Genomic DNA, 24567 nt, shown 5'->3' with positions numbered 1-24567 from the left:
ACTGGAGCACCCCTCATATTAGTAGAAGCTGAACTTTTCAGCTTGAAGAAGAGAAGGCTCTCTCCTTATTTATCAATCTGTATAAATAGCTGATGGGATGTAATGAAGGGGAGAAAGCCAGCCTCCTTAGCACTCGCTGACACAACAAGAGGCATTTGGCACAAATTAAAAAATGGGACATTCAGTCTGAACACAAGAAAATGCTTTTTGCTGTGAGGGTGGTCAAACACCAGCACAGATGCTCAGAGAGCCTGTGTAATCTCCCTGCTTTGACATATACAAACCTCGACTGGACACAGTCCTGGGCTGACCCTGCTTGAGCAGGGTGGTAGAAATAAGCGGTCTCAGGAGGCCCTTCCAACCTAAGCAGTTGTGATTTTTGCAATTTACATCACAGTGAAGCTTCAAGAAGGAAAGATGAAGTTTTGTGAAAGCTTGTTAAAGAGACGTTCCTTTCAGCTCCAGGGAATCTGAAATATTGAATCAAAATCTGAATCAAAAATATTTTACAAAAGGAAGTCACATTCAGAAGTAAAGCACCTCCACATTTCTCCATGTATGATTCTTGAAACCTGGCTATCAACTCCTGAAGGAGAAAATGAAGGGAGGTTTTGCATTAGAAACAGCCACTATCTCTATGTCCATATCAGCCACTGCTTAATTTTAGAAAATAGTGATATTTGAAATCTGAACTAATCTCCCCTGTGCAAATGCACTATGCCAAACTATTTCTCCAATCTTTTGCAAAACACTTCAAAACCACCACACTGACCTCATGTTCATAGCTCCTGTGGATTTACAAGTCTTGTTGACTTTTGAGGAAAGTCAGACTTGTTCAAGCTCACTCAAAATCTGTGCTTTCAGACATGCCAAACAACTAGGTTTTAATATAATTCTACCAATACACTAAATTTGCAAAAACAGTATTTTGTGGATGAATACACTCTCAAATAGTAATGCAATTCAGTAGACCTGTTGTTCTTCAAAAGAAGGTATATTCCACTGTATCAGCAGGATGTCATTCAAACATATGGTTGAATATCTTACAAGGAACTGTGAATATTGCATATTCTTCTGAAGGCATATTCTCAACAGCTTTTCAGTTTACATCTAAGTTTATTTATTTATTTAATGTGTAGGAGCAATATTTCTCTCACACTTTTTACTAAACAAGTTTTGAAATGAAAAAAACTATTAAAGGTAACAATGGAAATCATGGAAATAGAGGCAAATAGAGAATTTTAGTACCTCAATTCACACAGTATTTCTCTAGCCTCAAGGGACTATTTAAATCTTGTTTATAGGAAAAAAAAAAAAATCAGATTTCATCTGAGATCTGAAAATCTGGGGGTTTTGTGCAAAAATATCAGCAAGTTTGCTACCAAAAATAAAATAAAATAAAATAAAATGCATTACAGATACCGAAACTAGTGCAATGGCAATAATAAAGTCAGTTATAAATTCATGTAATCTTATGGGCTTATCCCAAAATGATAGTCAAGCTTTTGCTCCAGATGGTGCAATAGTGTTTGTGACATCCACTTTGAACTGCAATCTAGTTATGTGTCAAGCAGGAGAGTCCATTATTCACAGCATCAGTGCTGGGGAAAGAAGGTTAAAAGTTCAAGACATGCCCCAAGTGATTAAGGTTGTAAAAATCAGGAGATATACCATGGGGAAAAAAATGCCATTCTTCCGTTTCTTCCATACTCAGATTGTCCCAAAAAATGTGTTTAAGAAAAAAGTCACGGGACATAGGAAAGCCCCAATTCTGAACAGTAATGCAAAAATAACCTTTTTATTTGAACTGCTTAAATCCCTCTGCTACCAGCTTTGCTTTTCCTAGAAAGAAACAGAAAGGTTTCTCTTAAAATCTGTGAGCAAGTTACATGACTTGAGAACTCAACGCTATTTCTCACTCATCACAACATTCAGTTCAACTATTACATACATCCAAATAACTCTGATTTCAAACTTTACTTTTTACGTATCCCACATATCAATGGATCATCTGCACCACTCCAGCTTCACTTAGTCGTATAAGCCTTTATCAGTAACAGATAGTCAGTAGCAGATAAAATACAGATTGCTTCCAACCATCCCCAAAGTTTCTGTACTTGGAACTGCAAGTAATGCTTCTCAAATGGTTGACCCAATTTCCAAATTTAGGGAATTTCTAATCCAATATAACAGGCAAGAGGAAGGCCCAAAGCCCAAAGTGTGAAACTAAAATAAATTCAGATTAAAAAAAAATAAAATAAAATAAAAAAATTGAAATGCTCCTTGGAAATCGAAAGATTTAAAATAAATAAACAAATAAAGATGTTTTTGTGCTTAGAACCTTTAAAGGGTATCAAATAATCTTTTCCCATCAAGGCATCTCATTTCAACAAACTGGGGCCAGAAAATTAAAAAAGAGCAATTTCCTTCTAATATGTTGCTTTTTACGATTTCCATTATACCACAGGTTCAAACCAGCACATCCAAGGAAACCATTCTGACCACAAAAAAGAGATGATTTACATTAAAGTTTTTCCCTAGAATCAATAACCCAACACCAGAACTAGAAAACTTAAGTACATCTTCCTGCTTTTCTACCTCATGCTCATCTCTGAATTTGCTTGCTGGTTTGTATAATTGCAAATGCATTATGGCCACCTTGCCACATGATCTTTAGAATTGTATTGTAACTGATGCATGAGAATACATTCTTATTTTCATTTCATAGAAAATATTTAATATGAATGTCACAAAGCCTGGTAACATTCTAAGGCTGTATATATTTATAAGTGTATTAACATTTCAGAGCATCCTGTTGAAACGATCCTGACAAAGATCCTTATAATCTATCATGTCAAGGTCCTGCAACTAGGTAGGCTTCAATAATGTTTTAAAGCTCATAAAAGATACTTCAAAATGCATGCGCAAAGAAATCATGTAATAAACTCCTGATATCCTAGACTAAAACTATCCTAGTATTCCTCCACAACTGGTGCATTACAGGAAAAAAAAAAAAATAGAAAAAACAGTTACATGACAGAAATTTGAGGACAATCTTTTGTAAACTCAAAAATCAGCTGAAAGACTTGGCCTTAAGTAATTCACATTCTAAATTACCCTTAGAGTTGGAATGATAAATCAAAGCCTATAAGCTCTCATGTTTTAGCTCTGCAGCCTCCTTTGCGAAGGCTGGGCTCACCCTCGCTCAGCATGAGCCAAACAGACCCACAGGAAGAATCCTCAAACTTTAGAAATAAATTAGTATTAAAATCCACTCAACTTGAAGTAACTGTTGGAGCGGAGAATGATTACTCAAGGCAAATGAACACTTATATGAGTATTTTGGAAATTAACAACACTAGAGAAAAAAACATGACCTAATAGTCACCAGAAATTTCCAAATATTCATTATATACGTTACCCAAGTTCTTGTACATTTTTTATCTAGACATAAAGCCCAATCTAAATGTTATACATCCTAGGACCAAAGCTTTGGTTTAGTCTTGTACGTAAAACCATATTGAACTTGATACTGATGTTTATCATACATAAAATATTAAGAATTATAAAAGAAAAAACACTACAGAAGTATTTTTGTGTGTAAAAAGAATTTTTAAAAGCCTTTTCAAAAAACTAAAATGCCTCAAAAAAGAGTAATATATGTGTGTAAGAGTATTTGTATTGCCAAACTAAAAAGGCAATCCTGATTTTATTGGAAACGTCATGCAGTTTTTATGTACTCAGACTTGACTTCAAAGAAGACCCTGTCAGTGGAATGAGCACACGTTACTCTTCTGTGAAATCCTACAAGAACACAGATGGCAGTGAGACCATGATCTTAATTGATTTAAGGGGCACTTTTATGTCTTTAAAGCAACATTTCAGAATGGCAAAAATCAGATCCTTTATGCAACACGTAAGCACGCCATAGTATACTTGGTTTTAGAGTGCCCAATAGCATGTTGATTGGCACCACACATAAAGACTCAAGTGAGATATAGAGCAACTTGGGAAAAAAGTAATGCAAAGAGTACTGTATCATAAATGAGGAGAAGCTGATCGTAATTGATTTCCTGGCAAAGGAGTTAGAGCAAAGGCAAAAGGAGTTAAAAAAAAAAATAGTTTCTCTGGAAAGAAACACAAAACAGATTTCTCCATCCACCCACAATACTACACAAGTATAAACATATAAAACAGAACGTGGTGTTACTGGCCACCCCTAGAAAAGTGACGATAGCAAGCTTACAACATCGGTGGTTTGGTACCTTTTAAATGTACGTGCTGATATGAATTATCTTTATTGTTCAAAAATTAAAAAGAACTACTACGGGGCATCATTTACACCTGTTCGTTTCTTGGAGGACAGATCCACACCAGTCACATGCATTTGCTCACTGGGTGGGTTCCTTGGAGCTCGCTACATATACTTTGATTACTGAATTTTTAATTACACTTTAGCCTGTTAGCACTATGGGGCCAATAAAACTAAGAGAAATAGAACTAAATTCTTTTCATTCAACACAACTGTTAACTAAACACCAATTAATTACACCCACACAAGCCTAATGAAGATAATGGGGTTGCAGAGAGTTCACCGATGGTATGAAGTGGCTTGCAGTACCCTAACCTTAATCAGTTAAATACTTCATAATAGGTAGGATCATAGGATAAGTCATCCTCTTTCTGCGTACTTGCAGTTCCTATTACTGTTAATGGAAATTACACGACTGCAGATAATTCATGCAACGTTCACTTGATTGTGAACCTAAAGTGATAAATCTGGAGGGGAATCCTTACTAGCATTTTAAATTGGTAACTAATAAAATAAAATAAATAAATAAATAAAAGAGTGCGTGGTAATTTTAAAAAGTGAGTATTAATCTCCTTTGATTCTTTGTTTTCCTGAAACTAGCAAGGGAAAATTGACAAGTTTCTTTTCCCAGACTATTAATCAATACCAATACAGCAACAAACAATGCTGTTTCTCCACAACACATTTTGAAAGGCAGAAGGTGGGAAAGTGAGTTAAAGGCAACTGAAATTTAGCAGTAGATACCTCTGCCAAATCACATCATATTGTCTAGTAGAAGATGCCCACAAAGCACCAAACGGGCACCATTGCCTCAAGAAGTATGCTCTTATAGAATTAATACGTAATTAAAACTTAAATACTGGGGGGCAAGCCGGCAGGAGCAATGCAGGTCTGAGTCCTCTCAGCCAGCAAAACCTCACCAGATATTTATTCTCTTTCCCCTCTTTAAGGCACGGCTAGTGTCAGTTTAAAAACTTCTTCTGAGGAAAAGGCTGAGAAATAAAAAAAGGAAAAAAAAAAAAAAAAAAAAAAAAAGAGGGTTTAACTCTCTAGAGAGGTACCATGCTATTTCTGAAGGATGTGAAAGGGAAAGAAAATGATTCAGTAGGGATTTTTCTTCATTATCGCCCAACCCAGAGAAGTGAACATACAATGAGCAAAGGTCTACACATATTGATTTTAGAGCTGAGGAAGTGTGCAGCTAACAGCTTTTTAAGTATCTCCATTTTCAGTTACTTCAACAAAATTACCAATGAACAGTGTAACAAAGTGAAAGTTTTTGTAGGAAATTGCAGACTAAAAATGATCATTTAGGTTGTGAAACGTTTCTTTTCATTGAAAGTAAAGGGCTTTTAAATGCAGAAGTAGAGTTACTGGGGCATTTTGCAGCGTTATCCTCACTAGACATTTCACAAACCATAATCTGTCTCTCTTTCAGGATGATAATCTTACACAATTTCGTTGTTCGGCGACTTTTAAAACTAAAGAGCGCCTGCCCCAGGCATTCTGACTTGGAGGATCATCACCAGCCCCTGAGGGAAGAGCCAGCGCGGCACGAAAGCAAGGCACCAGCCAAACACCGCCCCTCCCTGTCGCCGGGGGGCAGCTGCAGGACCCCGGGGGGCAGCCGTAGGAACCCCGTTGGTGCCTCAGGACGCCCGGGGGCAGCCTCAAGACCGCCGGGGGCGCTGCCGCCCTCACACGGCGCTGCCTCCCCCCCGCCTCGGAGCCCGCCCGCCGCCATTCCCCCCTCAGCGCCGCGCTTCCCGCCTCAGGGCTCTCGCGAGAGGGGGGGGGGTGAAGGAGGCGCCGCCATTTTGTCGCCGCGGCCGGCGGGCGCTGCCATGGAGCCGTGTGGTGGCGGCGGGCGGCTGGGGGAGCTGCGGAGGGAGGCGGCGGAGTATTACCGGGGCCAGCGGGTGCCGCAGCGGGTGGAGGAGGCGCTCAACGCCCTCTTCCCGCTGTGCCCCGCGGATCTCTACGGGGCCTTGGTACCGCCGGGGGGGGTTGCAATGCGTGAGGCGTCCGCCCCGGCTGCTCCTGAGGGGGGCCGCGGGGCTGCTGCTGCCTCAGGGCGGGCGGAGGCTTGGCCGAGGTTCCCCTCGGCTCCCCTCAGCCCCCACCTGCCCGTAGGCCCCTCACGGGTGTCCTCTGGCAGCCCCGGCTGTGCCCTGCCCTGGTGCCCCCTGTAAGCCGAAAGGCTGCTGCTGAGAGGAGCCCGAGGTTTCTGTGGCTAAAAGTACACTTAAACACAGTGCGTGCTGCTGCCTCGGGCAATGCTCGTGATGTTTCGTTCATTTTTAGCTCTTGGGGACCCTGGCATGATGATGCTTGTCCAGATGTGCAGCATCATACGTTTTTGTTGTATGCTGGTTGCTGGTCTCAATGCAAAGGGAGATTACTTGGCCTCGGGAGGCTGTTGGGCATCCCTAGTAAAATAAAACTGCTGCTCGGCACACTGATGCCATGGGCCAGTTGCAATAAGAGGCTGGGCATGTTTCAGCTCTTGGAAAGAGTGTGGGCCTCACACCAGTTATATCTGGTATAAACTTGAGAAAATACCATAAGGAGTCATACTAATGAAACATCTGTTAGTGGTGATACAGCAACTGCAAGCAATACAAATAGGGTGTAACTCCTAAAAAAAAAAAATAGTATGTGAAAGTGTCTGTGGAAATGGAGCATTTCACAGTTTCCCATCTCCAAGTGTTTTGCCATCACCACGGGAAGATGAATAGCACAATGATTGTTTTTGTTATATAGTGGAAATCCAAGTAAGCCTTGGGCAAATGCCTATTTTCTGGGAGGGCTAAGGAGATACTTGATGATATCCATCACTAGCTTTGTAAAATAAAACACATGTTCATCTAACCTGGATGTGACTTCGGACTTTCCATTTAAGTTGGATCGATTCCCTGGAATGATTCTTAAGCAGATGCTGTAGAAGTAAATGTACAGTGTAACACGAGTGTGTTGAAGATTGGGACATAGATTTGCTCAGTGATGGATATAATCTAAATTTGTTTAATGGAATAAAAACCTGTTTGCATAGCAACTGACTTCTGATGAGTTCTTTCTCTTTCATTTAAGGCTAACTACTTGTCTACATTTTCAAAAGCTCCAGTAATATGCAAATTAGCTGGAAGAAAAGTTCTTGATGGAGTTGGTAAACCAACATTAGAAGTGGAAATATACTGTACAGTTAAAAACTATGAGAAGGTATGAGCTCCTTCTTCCTGTTTTATTTATTTAATCAGACAGTATCAGGGAGATGTACTATTCTACTCATATCCTAATGAACATTTTAGTTTGTATCTTTAGTGAAATGATAAATCTCCATGACTCAGTAGTTGAGTACCTAATGTTGTATGTACTCAAAAAATGTCATGTTAGCCGTGCCAACAACTATGAAAACTTTATGCTTTGTGAATTACACAGTACTTTTTGGACAATACTTGTTTACTTTGTGAGTGTAATGTGACAGAGCATCTATGTTAAACTTTTGTCTGTCTTAATGTATCGTGTTGCATTTCCTTACAGCCATGTCTAGCCAATGTAAGTTCATTTACCATCTACATTTTTCTTTTGTTTTTGTTTTCAGATCCTTATATTTCTATTTTTGTGGCAATGTTAAAGAAAAGTATAGTACGGTGTCAATAAAGTAGAGGTGAAGGAACTTTTACTTTGAGATGATGTGGGTGATAATTAAGTCAAACATACATCTCACCTGCACTTAAACTATGACTCATTCCATTCTTGATCCCTAAAAGGAGCCAATTTAAAGAAATTAAATATAATTTCAAAGATATTCACAGTATGTAAAGTTAATACTATTAATACAGGCAGCTCTGTGGTATCTGTAAATGATGTTTCCATTGGGTGAGTTTTGTAAGTACTGTTCATATTGTAAGTATGGTACAGAAAGATAAGCTTAAAATACCTAAATAAGACAACAAGTAAGTGATCATGAGTGATAGCATTAACCATAAATGCTGATGAATCATGGTACAACAAGCTAACAACAACTGCAATAGAAGATGTTATAATGACAGTATGATCTTTAAAATAACTATTCTGATAACAAAAGGCATATGTAAAGCAGATCTGTCACAAGGTTTTTGCCTAAGTAGTTACAATTTAGATGGAGAAACTTGAATAAGGTCTGTGCGTACCAGAGTGTAAGAGACCAGGAAGGAGGTGCTGGATTAAAAGAGATCAGTGAAGTGGAACAAACAGTAGTTCTGCAGATAGGTGCTTGTAGAGCTGGTAAGGTCATCTGCTTCTTATTCTTTCAAATTACATTTTCAAATTGGAAATGAAATAGTGCTTTAAGTTTTTTTACGTTATTTTGCAGAGGATTTGTTCTGCTATAATGTCTTCTCATTCTCATGTACCCGAAAATGCTTCACCTGAAATAACTGAAGGTGGTGAGAAAGAAAGAAATGACACTGTTACCACTGCTGTGGAATGGGTGAATGAATCCCTGAACACAATGTTAAGGGACTTGAAGCCTACTGACCAGTGTGAAATTGATAAGATGCTTGGGTAGGTCTTGCATGTGATTTTATGTTACTGCAAAACAGGTCACTGCATTTGAAATACTGTGAATTTATATCTAAATGAAAAACATATACAATAATGCTTCTAATATTTTTTTTTTGTATATTTTTAGGATATGAAGTGCATTTAAGATATATTATGGTATATTATTTCCTGCTGCTTCATAATCATTATATGAAAATTAGTCTTTTTTAATAAGAATTTATAGGGATTAGATTTTTTGGGGGAGGGGGGAATAGGAGGCTAAGAAAAAATATTTGAACATGTTAACGAGTGTAAGAAACTCATTCGGTGCCAGTTTAATCTGGGGGACAGGTTTTTCAGATTACAATTCTGCTTGTTTTGTTCATTGCACTGCAGAAAAAATGTATGAAAGGCCTTTGCGTTATGTCTTTTGCACTGAGCTAGATGCTCTGAACAGATAGATACATACATACATAGTGTTTTCAGGATCTGAGTGTTTTTTCTGGACAGGGTACTCCTAAGGGATTTTTATTTGGAGTAATTAGTTTCTTTTAGTGGGTATTCTACACTTTCTTGGAAACAAAGTTTTTCTAGTAAAGAGTCATATATATTGTTTCATACAAATATTTCATAGGGGAATCTCAAGTGAAAATGAATAGCTGTGTTTTTCCATTAAAAATAAATATTTTTGTTTATAAGAAGAAAAGCCCTGCGGTAAAAAACATCACGTGTATCTGAATGTATTTTTACTAGTGTTAGAGAAACTACCTGGCAGTGTTGTGGCCTCCTTCACCCTGGAAGCAGTGGTGTTTCTGTCAGCTGCCTGGCTGAATGCAGTGAGGCTTTCCTGGAGGGGTAGCTGTTGGGTTGCCACACTTTTAACACAAACTGTGGCAAACAGACCTAATTGCCTTCCAAGTGGATTAGCTGGAAACCTTTCTCAAGAGAATAAGAACTCATGTTGAAAGAAATTCTTCTATCTGAAGTGAATCTAAATAAGGCAAATACATTACTTAACGTTACCTTACGTAGCTTATGTGCTCCATTTGCCTGAATTGGGTGTCTGTGTGACCATGGATGCAATTCCCACTTCATGCATGTAGTTGAAATACAGCCACTTAGAGCTTGCATCCACCCAGATGACAGCGTACAACTGACCTCTTGGCTGAGCAGTTTAGGCTAAATTGTTAAATGTCATAAATTTATGACAGGATTACAGTCTGTTACTACCCGTGCAATGCAAATTTATCCTTCACACTAAGATACGTTACACCTGCTTATGGGTTCTTTTTGTTTACCCAGTGATGCCGGTAACTACCAAAAGAGAGTCATTTATTGACTTACTCAGCTTCACACAACAAGACCATGGCAGAAACTCAAATAGATGCTCTTAATCCATCTCCCAGCATCTTCCTTAGCAAGTATACTGTGTCTACTTTTCACATGCCTAACACTATTTTGAGCCAATAATCTTTATGCCGTTTCTCTCAGTGAATACTTTAGAAAAAAGGTAGAAGAAAAAAAAGAAATTCAAAAGGAAGAAGAGGAAGAAGCAGCCCCTCTTTCCTGTGCTCCATCAGCACCATCAGCTCCATCGGCACCATCTGGGAAAAAAAAAGCAGCAAAACCAGGTTTTAGTTTATTGCCTTTTATTTGCCTTTTAGTTTATTGCCTTTTAGTTTATTGCCTTTAGTTTATTGCCTTTTTTCTGTAAGACCTGTGATACCGATATTGATGAAAGATGCTAAAATAGTTCTGTGGACACTAAAGAGTAGTGTCACATGTTTAAGGGTTTAGTTACTCCGTCCTAAATCTTCTTTCTGCTCACAGCAGTTTCTCCTTCAGAAATGAGAGAGGGAAACACACAGTTTTCTCATCACTCGTTTGCATTTGTTGAACAGAGTTTCTGCCTTTGTCTTAGACAGGAGGTTATTACTCTTCAGAGTGAGGAATAAGAATGGAGGAGGATGCAAATGAAGAATAAAAATGAAAATGATAAGGAAAGAAAAGAATCATAGAACTGAAAAGGAAAATGGAAATAGAAGGAAGAGAGAAGTTGAAAAGAGTGGAAAGAGGAAGGGAGAAAGGGAGAGTTGTGGCTAATACTGACAAAAGGAGGAAATAAAGGTGAAAAGTGAAAAAGAAAAAAGGAAGGGGATGACATGGGGAAGACAGGAAATACAGAGTGAAAAAAAAGAAGCAAGCAGACAGTGATACTGAAGAAACAAAATGGTGCAAAAATAGAGAAATATGATTACTATATATAGCAAAAAAAAAAGGGGGGGGAAGCATGCTATGTTAACTCCATGTATGCATTATTCTCAGGAAAAAAGATCTTCCTGTTGTCATTTATTGGAAGGACATAAAATTTTGGCAAATTATCGGTTACTTACCAGTTTAGTTTGAACTCTCGTAAAATACTAGCAAGACCTCTCAATTAGTATGTTCTATGTGTGTACTCTAAGTTCACTTTTCACCTGAAATGGAACATCTGAAGCTGTCAGATCCATCCAGATATCATCATGCTGTATATTGTATGCTTAGTCAAGGTTCTGCTGGTACGCGTTACTTGTTTTCATTCATTTTAATTTCTTTTTATTTGATTGTGACATTGACTGCAATAAGATTGCTGGAACCAATATCTGAGTATTAGGAGTCAATGATTATAGATTCCAGTTGTGACAGGAGAGCAGTAACAGATGGCAACTTCCAGCAGCAGGTGCTTTCAGAGATAGCACCTCTAGCTCTTTATCCTCAATGTAAGAGGTACAGAAGTTACATGCAGCATGTGAATGATGTATAGTGTAATCTGCATATCTGCTTAAAATCCTTAGGCATGTTTTATTGCCTATCAGAGTTGTATCCTGCAGCATTTACTGAAAACTTCCACAGCAAATTAACATGTGTATGTCACTCCTATTAGGAACCAAAGTAACTGGTCAGATTTACAAAAAAAGTACCCAATGCATATGATTTTTGAGAATCTGACATCTTAGTTCAGTTTCATATAGGCAATAAGAAGTGGTAAGAAGCGTAGGTAACAAGTATAGTAGTGGGAACTGCTGGGTTTCAAGCATTTTGACAGAAGTTATGCTACTGTATCTGAAAGGGAAGTAAGCTCTTTTGAAAATTTAACAAGACTCCGTGTATGGAATACTTAAAAGACCTGATCAGTTCTCTTTCTGGAAAACCCAACTGTAATAGGCCTAATTTTTTTTTACGCTCATTATTAGAAGAAATCAAGTATGCGTACTTCCAATCAGCTTATAATGTAATATTCCAAGATGTTTATGCAAAAGCTGAGCATATAAAGAGGCCAATAAAGACTACTGAAAACATGTTTATGAAAAGAACCTGAAAAATGGTATGACATTACTGCATATAAACGTAGATTTCAGTGGCTGAAAGATTTCTAATGGAGATTTGAATCACATTTGGAATCAGAGTGAGGACAGATACTTTACTTACTTGTAAGGTCATTTCATATAAAACAAATGACAAGTTTAAGGTAAAAAATGAACCAACTCTTATGTTATATATTGACTACACTACCACAACTTGACTTTTTATTTACTTACACAACTACGGTATGTAAGTACATGTTTTAAACCAATAAAATGTTTTGCTACTACTCTGTCTCACAGGGAAGAAGCCGTCGAGTACAGAGAGAACACTCCCACCTGCAGAACCCATTGAACCAGTGCTTTGTGGCAGCTTAGCTATTGGGGGAACATCACTTGCTGTAGCTAAGGCTGGTGCCACTATTAATCATATCCCATTGTATTTACATATAGCACTGCTGAAATATAATCAGGTGTGTGAGACTTTGGTCATTTTGTTTATTTTATTCCAATTACCAGAATTCTAGAACTTTGAAATCAGGATTCCCTCACGAAAGTGGGATTAAATATACCTCATAAAGTACATCCATAAGACAGTTGTCTATAGCAGGCTTTGAACTGGCCCTGTTCCATAACTAAAATATATATATATATATATATATATATATATATATATATATATATATAAATGATTGTTTTTTAACACTTTTTTTTTCATATGGTACTCCCAATTACAGGATTCACCTAAAGAAATGACTCTGCCACGTCCAATGATTACTCTGTTGAACTGTGAAAAATTTTCACCTGCAAAACTGAAATTAGTGAAAGAACTTATGCTCATACCACCAGCTCAGTTATCACTCAGACAGGTACTGTTGCATTTTTGTTTAATAAATATAAATGTATATTCTATAAATTCCACATAAAGTATATATGTGAGTATATAGATCTTTTCAATACAATCTTTAGACTCTATATTTTTAATTTTTTGTTTACTCACAAGGTCAAAGTTCTAACGAATGTTAGTGCAGAGTTCTTACACAAGAAACATTGAAAGAAGTAAAGATGAAGATTTAAATGAAGATGCATGAAGATTTTAAGTTTAAAATGCGTGTGTTAATATACAGGAAAAATGGTGCACTGAAGAAGATGTAAAAGAATTCTGTTATACAACAATAACAGCCTAGTCTTTTTTAAAATGTGATTTTTTATTAGTAGATTATAAATAGCGTGAGTTGATCTGCAGCGCATACAACACAACTCAACAAATTCACAGCAGAGCCTTAAAATCTTTGGGAACAGATTTCTTTAAAAATTAAATAGTGAAGATAGACAGGAATACAAAGCAGAACAAAATCTATTCAAGGGGCAAGAAGGATGGATGAGACAGACTGGGTCAGCACCCTCTTTTTGTTTAGTCATGTGTTGCATTAAAGAATGTATCTGCACAAGATGCCTACATTAGGGCTGTGATTTCTACTTTGTATGCTGGTGACCTGAACAAATAGCTGAGCTCGATTCTCTTTCTTTTTCCTATTCCTTTAGATTTTTAGAAAGCTCTTAATAAGGTTACCAATTCTGTACCTCTAAGACTTAATGCCTCCTCGTGCTCATGGGAAAGTAGCAAGCTACTTGCTGAAGTGCAGCAAGCATAGCAGGTCCTCCTGCATTGATATGTTGTCAGCTGTAACTGACTTCTGCCCCCTTCGGTTTGCCTTTACTGGCACAGTTTTAGAAAACGTGAACTGTGATTTACAAAGTTAGCATTAAACTTCTCCTAACTCAGCAGAAAAGGAAAAACAGCCTTGTGTTAAAAGCAGTGGATTCATCTAATTGGAGTGTTCTTCCATTCCCCAATGTAAAAAAACAAAGACAGCAATTCTTTTCCTGCTTCCTGGAAATGTTGTCAGAGTTTCCAGTTAAGAACTCTTAAAGAAATCACCATCATGGACAGTGATTAAGATTTTATTTTTTTTTAAGACTTTATATTAAGGTCTGCATTCAGAAGTGTGTTCTCTTTTCTGATTTAAGCTGTTAAAGTGAAAGAATTTATCTGTCTTTTGAAGAATACTGTTGTTTCATTTCAGGGCATAGAAAGAGTTCTGGATATACAGAAAGAAGTGATGAGCCTGTTGGAGCCTGCAGGGAAAGTGGTACAATAAAAATGTGTTAACAATGTGATATACTTCATTTGACATTTCTACTACTATTGTCTATTTGAGCTTAAACATAGAACATTTAGCACGTTAATACGTTTAGTCTTGTGACACAGAACAGAAGATTTGTTTCTCTGACAGATGAATAAAACATTGGCCATTTAGTGATATTAAATTAATGAAGATAGAATAAAGCATTGTTCTAGGCATAGGAAGACCTGCTACTTCATTATTTGAACCAGGAAAGGTCCACTAGGAAAGGACGGTATCAGAATGAACATATGGTTCCTGCAAAGTCTCACACACACGTAACATATATTTGTTAAAGTATTATTATTGCAGTAGAATACCAAGCTCGGTATTTGTATTTGCTTTTTGCAAAGTGAGGTTTTTAGATTTCTCCTAGTACAGACTCTAGATTATCATTTGCTAGAACCCTGGTGTTACTGATAGGTAGGTGGGAGTATTTTGAAAAACAGATGATGGTTAGGGAAATGCCAAGATAAAAATAAGCATTTGAAATGAATTACCACCACAAAATAAAACCAGATAGTTGCTCATAATTTCTTTGTCTTGAATGCTATATCCTAAATTAAATACTTGCAATCCCTTTAGACTTAAGATTCAGAGTTGTGGTCTAAAAAATAGAGATTTTTCTTTTTTAATCTAATATCTCTTTGTCATTTTGGGGCTTTTCCATGGCATTTCTTCACTGTTTCTTTCTTCCTACCTTCCCAACAGCCCAGTCCTCAACTAGCAGACAGTAAGAAAGGCAAAGCACATAATACAGGGAAGAAAGCTCTGGTAAGAAAAGAGATTTTCATTTTAAGCCTTCAACAAGGTATTAACAACAGCAGGGAACCAAAATGTTCTTAAGAAATGAAACATTAATCTACATTACTACTTTGGAAAGGTCAAGGCAAGACTTTTAAATACTCGAAATGCCCATATTTTACATAGTAATTTAGATGCCTCTGCCTATACTTTGCCTTCCTGCAGAACATTAACATAAAGGGAATTCTTCTGGAACCTAGACATTTTGCTTATATGGAAAACCTTGTTAAGTCATCCAAATGTGGGCCTGTAGCACCGGCAGAATACATGCCCTTTGTTCTTGTAAGCCCAAAACTATTACCTCCAAGACTTGCATATTGTGCTCTTTGCTAACTCTGGAAACAACTCCCATCTTAGTCATGCTATGTTAAGTTCCCAGTTCCTCTGTGAGGTTATCAATAATGGCAGATAGGAAGAAGTAGCTGAAGGACAGCACTTGCAGTAGTGGCAGGGTGTTATTTTAACTGATTCAAATGATCTTTGTTGCTGTTTGTTGTTGTTGGTGTTTTTTTTTTGTTTGTTTGTTTGTTTAACTTTGAAATCTGTAGTTTATTGATGAGTTTTCAAAAAAAATAGCTGGAAATTCCATGCTGGTTTTGCTTTCCTTTCTGAACTAATTAAAATATTACCAGGTAAGAACTGTTGCATTTGTGGAGTATACAAGACAGGATGAGCAGAAGTTTTCACACTGTTTTGTTGCATAAACAACACAAAATCTGTCATTGCTAATCAGCTAGCCACTATTTTTCTGGTGGTTAGTTTCCACATTCTTATTTCTCTATGTACTGCAGTAGGAAGCTAAAGTAATTCCTTAAGGTAAACCTAAGGAAGCGATGCATTAGATTCTCTGAAAAAAAAAAATTATTTCAATAGGAGAAAACTAAAGGAGATAGAAGTGGGACTGAATTTTAAAGTGATAAAACATCATGCTAATTTGATTTTTTTTTTTTGAGGGAAAAAAAGGACAAATGACAAAATAGGCAGTGAAAGAAATCATTAAAACAAGAAGTTGCACCTGTTTTTTTAATGTGTTTAGATGTCAGAATGAAGGACTGTCTACTAAAGTTTCCTAGGCTTTTCTTTACAATAGTGACAACTTCACTTTAGTCAGACTTATTTTGAGCCTGAAGCAATTTTTGTAAACCAGTACTGGCCATAAAAATGGGAACTACATGATTAGACGCATTTCCAAGGATGATAAATTTTCTATCTATTAGCAGTTGGTAACCCTTTATTCATAGAGAATTGTCCTTAAAGCTCCTACTGCAATTTGTGAGAACAGGTTTATATTTTCATAACTGAAGGCAGGTTGTAATGACAGTGAATACACATGTGAGTATTATTTATGTGTAAATAAATAGATTATTTTTGTTTTATTTCCAGCCACTGGCCTTAAAAAGAGTATCACACTTAGGTTGCCTAATAACAGGATGGGATAATCTAGAACAACCTGTACTCCTAATGCAAACAGCTTGCAACAACATAGGTCTGGAGCTAGGAACAGACATGTATTTAGCAATAAATTGTGCTGCTCATGAATTAATGGATTACGTAAGTTATTTTCAGTATATGTTTTGTTGGTTTATTTTAAATAAATAGAAATTTGTTAACAATTTGCTGTTGTATTGCAAACTCACTTCGAAGCTTCCAAATCTGTTTTCCACAAGCAAACCAAAAGTTTTGTCTCTGCATTTATAAATTATCTTTGAATCAGTCCTACAAGTGTAGCAGATACGTTACTGGATTGTAAGAGCAAGGAGACAAGCCACGCAGACCTCCTTCCAGTCACCCAGTGCAGTGGGAGCCGTGAGAATGCTGACACGCATTCCTCCTCTGCAGCTGTACCAGCATACTGATGCACCTTGCCTGGAATAAGGCTCAGTGGACCAAGGCAACCCCCCTTTATGCCTTGTGTCCTGCCTGCAAAAATCTGTTACTTTCATGATTTAACCTTTACTTTCAAGTGATGTAAGCCTATCTGCATCAGCCAGCTTTATTCCTTTTCTCTGTTTATTAATTTGTCAAGTTTATTTAAGATAAAGTGTGTTTATCTCCAGCTGAAGTCCTCATGTTCTTGCCTCTATTTCCAAGATCTTTTTTTTTTTTTTTTTTTTTTTTTTTTTTAAGCAGGAAAAGAAACTTGCTATTCTATTTGGTTTAGTATTCAATGAAATTTTGTGTTTAGGTATACGATATCAGCAAATCTTACACTAGTAGTATATTTTGTGAAACAGTTGCTCGCCTGACAATTTATGATGTCTTAATCCTATTTCAGAATGAGCAAAATCGTAATGAATGAATTATCAGTAATTACTATCAGCAGTTCTGTAACTTTGTTATTGTACTGTTAAAGTCAGTAAAGCAGTGTTTTTTTCTGGCACAGTTTGACAGTGTCAGTGACCCTTAATCATCCTCGTATGTTGCAGCTTATACTTCCCATAATGATGAGACTAGTTGAAAACTTTTTTTTTTTTTTATGAGAGGACAAAGAAGCAAGGAAGGGTATTGTCTTAGTTTTGAGTACTGAGGGTATGCATCTTTCTCACAAGAATATTTTTAATGAAAATGAGGAATAAGAGTTAACCTTTTTTTTTTTTTTTTTTTAAGTACAAAGATTTTTCATACAAGATATAATAAAAATACCAAATACTGCCAATTTTATGACAAAGTTGTGTAAAACTCAGCATTGCCAATAAAATGCTGAAAGAGATCTCCCTTGTTTTGGGAATGATATCTTTGGCATGAGACCGCTGCAATGTACTGTTACTTTAGGCAAATATTTCTGTAACAATGTGCACATAGACATAGAATAAAGTAGACAAGTGGATACGTACTTACTGAAGAACACACAATCCACTGCCTTCATGGAGATGTTGGTGTTACAAGACCTGCAAGCTTACATTACTATTTTTTTTGAAGTATTACCACTCTTATCTTTTGCATTTTTTACTTACTAGGTTAAAGGGAAATATGAAATACTTACTGGAACATTCAAAAGTCCTGATGAAATGGTTGACATGTATGTGGAACTGATTAATAAATTTCCTTCTATTATTGCATTAGTAGATCCCTTAAGGAAAGAGGTAAGATAGTTTATGTGAGACCACTGAATTTTTCACATTTTTACTAAACATGCAAAATATGAAGCTTCCATTTCCAGAGTGTTTAGGGACAGAAATACCAGTATAAAAAAAAAAAAAAGTAGATAATTCATGTGCATATCTGTAACTGGCAATAACATTTTTCAAAATGTTTGACCTAATTTCTGATAGAAAATAATCTTGGCATGAACAGAATGTGGATAGTACAAATATTTTAAGGAATAACAGAAAAATGCTTTTTTTTTTTTTTTTTTTTTTTTACTGATTGGGATTGCTAAACCACAGTAATTTTTATTATTTTATTACATTTTCCTTCTTATTTAAGTAAATAATTAAAATTGTATTGTAAAATCAAATTACAAAATTCAAGTGACATATAAGTGTTATTACATTAGACAGGAGAAACTGATAATTTGGACATAGTTATATATTTCTTAGAACAACTGAAAAAAAAATCACATTGCAGCTATTCTTTACAATTGAGATTTATACCCGAAGCCAGAACAAACCTGTAACTGGCACCATTGCTCAGCAGAATTTTAAAACTGTATTTTATCACTGTGATCAAAGTTCGAGAGGTTAACTGAATATGGGCAATAGATTATAATGATAAAGTAGAATACTCTTAAGCATGGTACCAGATTATTGATGGATGAAAGAAATTGCACAACCTCAAATATTAGCATTTATGCATACAATTCAGCTTCCATATATTACAAAAAAGATAAAAATGTAATTGAAGCAGAAGCTACAATTGCGACCTAGATACTACAGAGGCACAACTTAATAAAAACTTATTGTTGCTGTGGAATTGTACACCTTTTTTTAAACATAAGTATATGACTTTTGTTCTTCTTAAAAAAAAAAAAAAAAAAAAAAAAAAGATGAATATGAATGAAGGGGGAACGAGAGTGTCTTTATGAATCTGCCAAGTGCCTGAATCAGTAATTCTGAAACAGATGATCTGCAAAATCCAGTTTTTAGCTGAAACTTTAAAAGCTTATTTTTCAAGTATCGGTGTATATTGTTACCTCACTTACTCTAGGCAGCCTTGCTTCCCTGCACTGTTTCAAACTGACTCCTATATTCCAAAACACCAGATTATTCCCCACTCCTGCCTGGGCTGCAAACTTTCTTGAAAATTCTTATGAAAAAATATAGTTGCAATAGTCTGCAGAAGAATTGCAACAGATAGTGAAGTCAAGTTTGAAATAGAGTACTGTAAGGGAAAACGCCTCCCCTCCTCACCGCCTCAGAAATCTGCAAAGTTTACCTAAGCCACATCCTTGCCACAGATAATTAGGTCCTTGAGGATTAGCTCTGGTACTAATTCAGCAATTCCAGACAGCAGACCACTTTAGTTCTTAAGTTTAAGCATTTTCCATGCATCAAAAACTTCATTTTCTGTTACATAGGGGCTTTGAAAGTTTCATAGGAATGGACTTTCATACAGATTGCAAGTATATAGGTACAAATTTGTGTGATCCATACACCAAGAATTATCACTATCAGAATTATTAACTAGAAAATTAATGTGTATTTAATATGAGAACTTTGCATGCTGTGGACATAAAGAAAAATAATTTGTATTTTTTTTTATTTCAAATTATTTACACATTTTTTATCCTCTATTTCGCTTTAAATCTCAGTGCATTAAAATCAAGAAACAAAGACCCTAAAAATGGAGCTTTGCTAGAAAGAGAGTGTTGTATTTGGCTGTTCCCTGTAGGTCTGATCATCCTCTCCACGTACCTGTCACTGAGTCTATGGCTGCCTCCTGTTTCCTTATTTTATAATCAAATAAAGATTATGACACTTCACATATTATCACAACAATGAGACCTTTAAATAAAACAATGGACAATTATTTTATAGTCCATGAAAAATAAATACAAGTCAGGAAAGGTAATTAAAATAGCAAACTCATACAATTAATTTGAAATATTTAAAACTGTGCCTGTGTGTAACTAGCTTAGATTAATTCCAGATTAGAATGTTTGTTTTCTAGGAAAATCTTAAAATTCAAACAAAATTCCAGTATTTTATTTTTATTTGCTTAACAGATTTAAAATATAAAACATATGCTTATATGGAGAGTATCTTTAGGATGAAAGGACAAACTAATTTTGTATTTTATTTTTTAATTTTTATCTCAATTATGTTTTTCATTCATTTTGTTGTTTTAAACTGCAGATATTTACTTGATTGTTTATGCAGGACAGACAACAATGGAATAACATTAGTTGTGCTCTTGGTTCCAAATGTTACCTGATTGCTGAAGATGCTGCCACAAATATTTCCAAAATTAAAATAGACCAGAACATGAATGTACCAATGTGCAGTGGTGTTGTCCTAAAATATATTAATCAAACCAAGGTATCAGACCTCATAGAATTTACTGGACTTCTAGATGGTGAGTAAAGTGCTTGCTTTCAAACCCTACAAGTCAATAAATAGTGTTGCTACATCCATAAATATTACATATTTTTATTTAATAATCACCGCTTCAAATTTAGAAAGCGTTTGTCAGAAGAAACTAAAATTTATGTTTTGATTCACAAATATTGTTTGGGAGCTTAAAACAGGCTCCAACTATAGCAAGTTAATATATTGTGGATGTTTTGAATGTGGATGCCCTTTGACACTGCAGATAAGTGTTGTACAGATAGCTAATAGAATTTAAATAAAACAAATGATCTGAATAATACTAATCTGAATTTTGACTAATATTAGCATTAATAATTAAGAAATCCAAACAAGTCCAAAATGTTTAAAACTGCAGTTTACGTAGATGATTGACTACATATTATTGAGCCTCTGTGGTAACAGTACTTGTGCAGATTTTTTTTTCTTTATTTACCTTTATAGCCAAGGAATAGATGGACAAATTTAATGTATCCAATTTTATAATTTCCTTCTCCTTATTCCTTCAAAAAGCCCAGAATCACTATATCAAAGTGAGTAAATAGCAATCTAAACATTCATGCAGTCCTGAGGGTAAACTTATAGGAAAGAAAAATCATTGCTATAGTAAAGAGCGTATTTAAAATAAATAGAACAGCCTCCTGGCTTGTAGAATACATTACCAGAAACATCAGCTAGAGATAAGTTGTAGGATAGCATGTTAGATATTCCCTTATCCATGCTGAAAATAAAAGAAAACATACTGTTAATGCCATAGTGGTAGCAAACTAATACAGTGTACATTTTTATGAGATGGGTTTCATTGGTTTTACTCCTGCTCGCATTTAACCATAGAATGCCCAAAGGAGGGGGGGTGGGACGAAAAAAAAAAAAAAGTCCAATTTATGTGTTGAATTTATAAAATATATACTAATGAAGGTTTTACACTCCTGTTATATATAGGTCAAAGACATATTACCATATTAGGAAGTCCAGATGGAGAATCTTCTGATGATAGCCTTGTGGATCTGGTAAGTATTGAAAGCTGTTCAATTGCAGAATTGCCAAAATACTGCTTTTAACATGAACTATTTTTTTTAGGAGAAAGCCTGTTTCTGTGTGAGAAAGAAACAACATTTTACGAAATGGGCTTTTTCTAGAGTTGCTTTTTTCCCCCCACAGAGAGTTAATTGAGTCTGAAGAGAACACACAGAAAATTTGCCAAATCAGGGAGTATATACAAAAGTGCAGAGAATCTATTTGCTTGCACTAGTTTATAAAAAATATGAGTTAAAACATTTCTGAATGGTAATAATACTGTATATAAAAAATTAACACTGATAATATTTAGCCTTTTGTATTAAAGCTACATTTACAAATAAAATTTCCTATTGTATGCCAGTGAAAATTGTTTGCATCCAGCAAGTCTTTCATCAAGGACATTTATTATTTGTAAAAAGATAAGATTGTTAAGTTAGAAGTAGGATGCCGTGTATAATAATTACAAATGACATCACTTCCCAAACCATATAGTTTTAAAATACGCACTTTCTTGTTTTAAGGCTGTTGGACTGGGTGCCAGGTTTATCAAGTTGGGAGGTCTTTCCCGTGGAGAAAGGGTGACCAAATACAACCGCCTTCTTGCTATAGAGGAAGAACTGGCCAAGAATAGAACGCTACGTATGAGCTTCTTTCTTACTTTGTTTTCAGCTTGCAATGAATACGAGAACAAAGATTGGAGGGAGAATGATTGAAACTGCACCACAGGAGGGAAGCGAAATCAAAAGACTATAAATAAGCGCTGACAAAAAAAAACTAGGATAGCACTTGCCACAATGTATATTGTTGTCCTAATGGATTATCTGTTTACTGAATGTTAAAATAGACCCCTTCTTGAGGAGTAGCCTACATTAAGCCTTTTTCCAGAATTAATTGGTAGGAGTCTTGAAGCCCACGGTGCAAAAGGAACAAAACAAAAACCCCGCATATAACACTCCAAAAAGCTGCCAAAATGGAATTTTAGGCCAAATACCCCACCTCCCTCAAGCCCCTAAACATATATTGCTAACAAAATGTCATTTCACAACCCCTTTGTGTTCCACGTCCAGCAAAACGCGTTTGGAAAGCTACAATTGCATGGTTAAGCACTAAATAAAACCCAAGAAAAATCCAAGTTGAGGATGCACAACAGTAGCCTTAGCTACTTGTATGCATCTGTCTGCATTTCATGATCTGCATATTCTTCATACACCATTTTCTATGCTGTTAAATACTTAACTGGTCATTAGAGCCACTTCTCACTTGCTCAGGTATCAATCAAGACAGAATAAAGGGATACAGTCTTGAGGGGAAGAAGCAGAAGAAATGAAGGAAAGGGTTTGCACAAATTTATTATGGCTAAGTAAAAGAAAAACGAAGGAGAATTAAGTCATTTGATCTCGTTTCTCATCATTTTATGTTCTGTGAATGGCATATCAGCATTTCACATGCAAGCATTATATAACAAAGTATTTTTTATAAAATACTGAAAAATATTACGAATTTTGGAAATCTCCCACTTGCTCATTTATAGCCATTATAAATAAAATAGAAACAAATTCATTTTGATGAGTTTCACAGAATGTTTTCAAAAGCAAGACAGATAATTATAAACAACTGTGACCTTGAACTGCCTCAACAATATTAATATATTCCCTATTTAAATGGAGGTAGTCTAAACAAAAGAGCTCGAGTTTGACAAATATTTAAAACTATATCTCATAAAATGAAATAGCATCAATTCCCGAAACTGTTAATCATTTGGCAGAAATAAAATCCAATAACTAAATCAACAGCAGGGAAATATTGAGATAGCATGTCTGAGCCGCATACCAAACTCTTCATTTGGCTGGGCTGCGAGCTACAAAATACACTGGAGAGCTGAGCAGTGGAGGACTCCCTAAGTGGTGCGGAGCTGGGAGGTGACATTGACCCATCAGGAGTCCCCCCAGGACTGACTGAAGCAGGCCTGCAGCTGGGCCCAGGAGCACCACAACAACAGGAGCCCTCAGCTCTGCCTGCTGCCATGCAGACACAGAGAGCCGATGGGAACCTTTGCAGGAGGTGCAGAGGAAGAAGGATGTTCAAATAAATAAATAAAAATAAAAAAGGGGGCAGCCAGAGCCAAGGTGGTGAGCAGCAAGGTGGGATGATTAGCAAAGGGAACATCATAAATACCCAGCTCAGGCTGTTGTGAATCATAGAATGGTTTGGGTTGGAAGGGAGCTTAAAGACCATCTGGTTCCAACCCTCTGCCTTCCACTAGATCTGGTTGCCCAGAGCCCCAGCCAACCTGGCCTGCACCGTGTCCTCTTCCTGCAAAGTGCAGCAGTGCTGCTCCCTTGTTTCTGAGGCCCAGACTTTTAATGGTGTTTAGAGACTTGTGTAAGCATCGTGTGGAAGTTTTTTTCTTAAAAAAAATATATATATATATATAATAAATATAAATAAAAAAAATAAAACGTATATTCTGAGTGCATCAGAGAACCTTTCAAGAAACTGAATCTCAGCAAACATGAGAACAGGCTTCTTTTTTCTCTTCTGTTACAGGGTCTGAAGCGAATTTTGAATTTCCTGATTTTGCTGAAGAAACACAGCCAGAAAAAGAAGCATCTGATATAATTCCTCCCCCAGAGCAGGATTCGTTACCTCCCCAGCTCTCTCAGCCAGCTCTGCAGGTTCATAGTTTGCCTGCACAGCTCCCAGATAACAGCACGCTGACCTAGGTTGCCCCCCAAATTAACTTTCGGGTAAATTTCTAAAAACTAATTTTGGTAAGCAACTCATATATTGCCTGCTACTTAATCCATTTATTTTCAAGTACTTCAGCTAAAAAATTTAAGCATTCAACTATTAGC

The 24567-nt window shown here is 36.3% G+C and overlaps 1 protein-coding gene across 1 annotated transcript; it reads left to right on the top strand.

Annotated features, from left to right (window-relative positions):
- Nucleotides 1–5751: 5751 nt before the first annotated feature.
- Nucleotides 5752–24567, top strand: ENO4 (enolase 4; the record flags this gene model as incomplete). The annotated part of the gene is made up of 14 exons (XM_082764635.1): nt 5752–6303; nt 7403–7531; nt 8667–8857; nt 10328–10467; nt 12481–12650; nt 12915–13046; nt 14265–14330; nt 15075–15137; nt 16551–16718; nt 18125–18250; nt 20486–20681; nt 21635–21702; nt 22234–22351; nt 24260–24567. 14 exons carry the CDS (start codon nt 5752–5754, stop codon nt 24433–24435), a joined length of 2295 nt encoding a protein of 764 aa, XP_082620761.1. The 3' UTR covers nt 24436–24567.

The sequence above is a fragment of the Aythya marila genome, assembly GCF_965140915.1.
Source record: "Aythya marila genome assembly, chromosome: 7".
NCBI classification, from domain to species: domain Eukaryota; kingdom Metazoa; phylum Chordata; class Aves; order Anseriformes; family Anatidae; genus Aythya; species Aythya marila.
The sequence above is the reverse complement of the archived record's forward strand: the minus strand, read 5'-3'. Positions and strand labels throughout refer to the sequence as shown.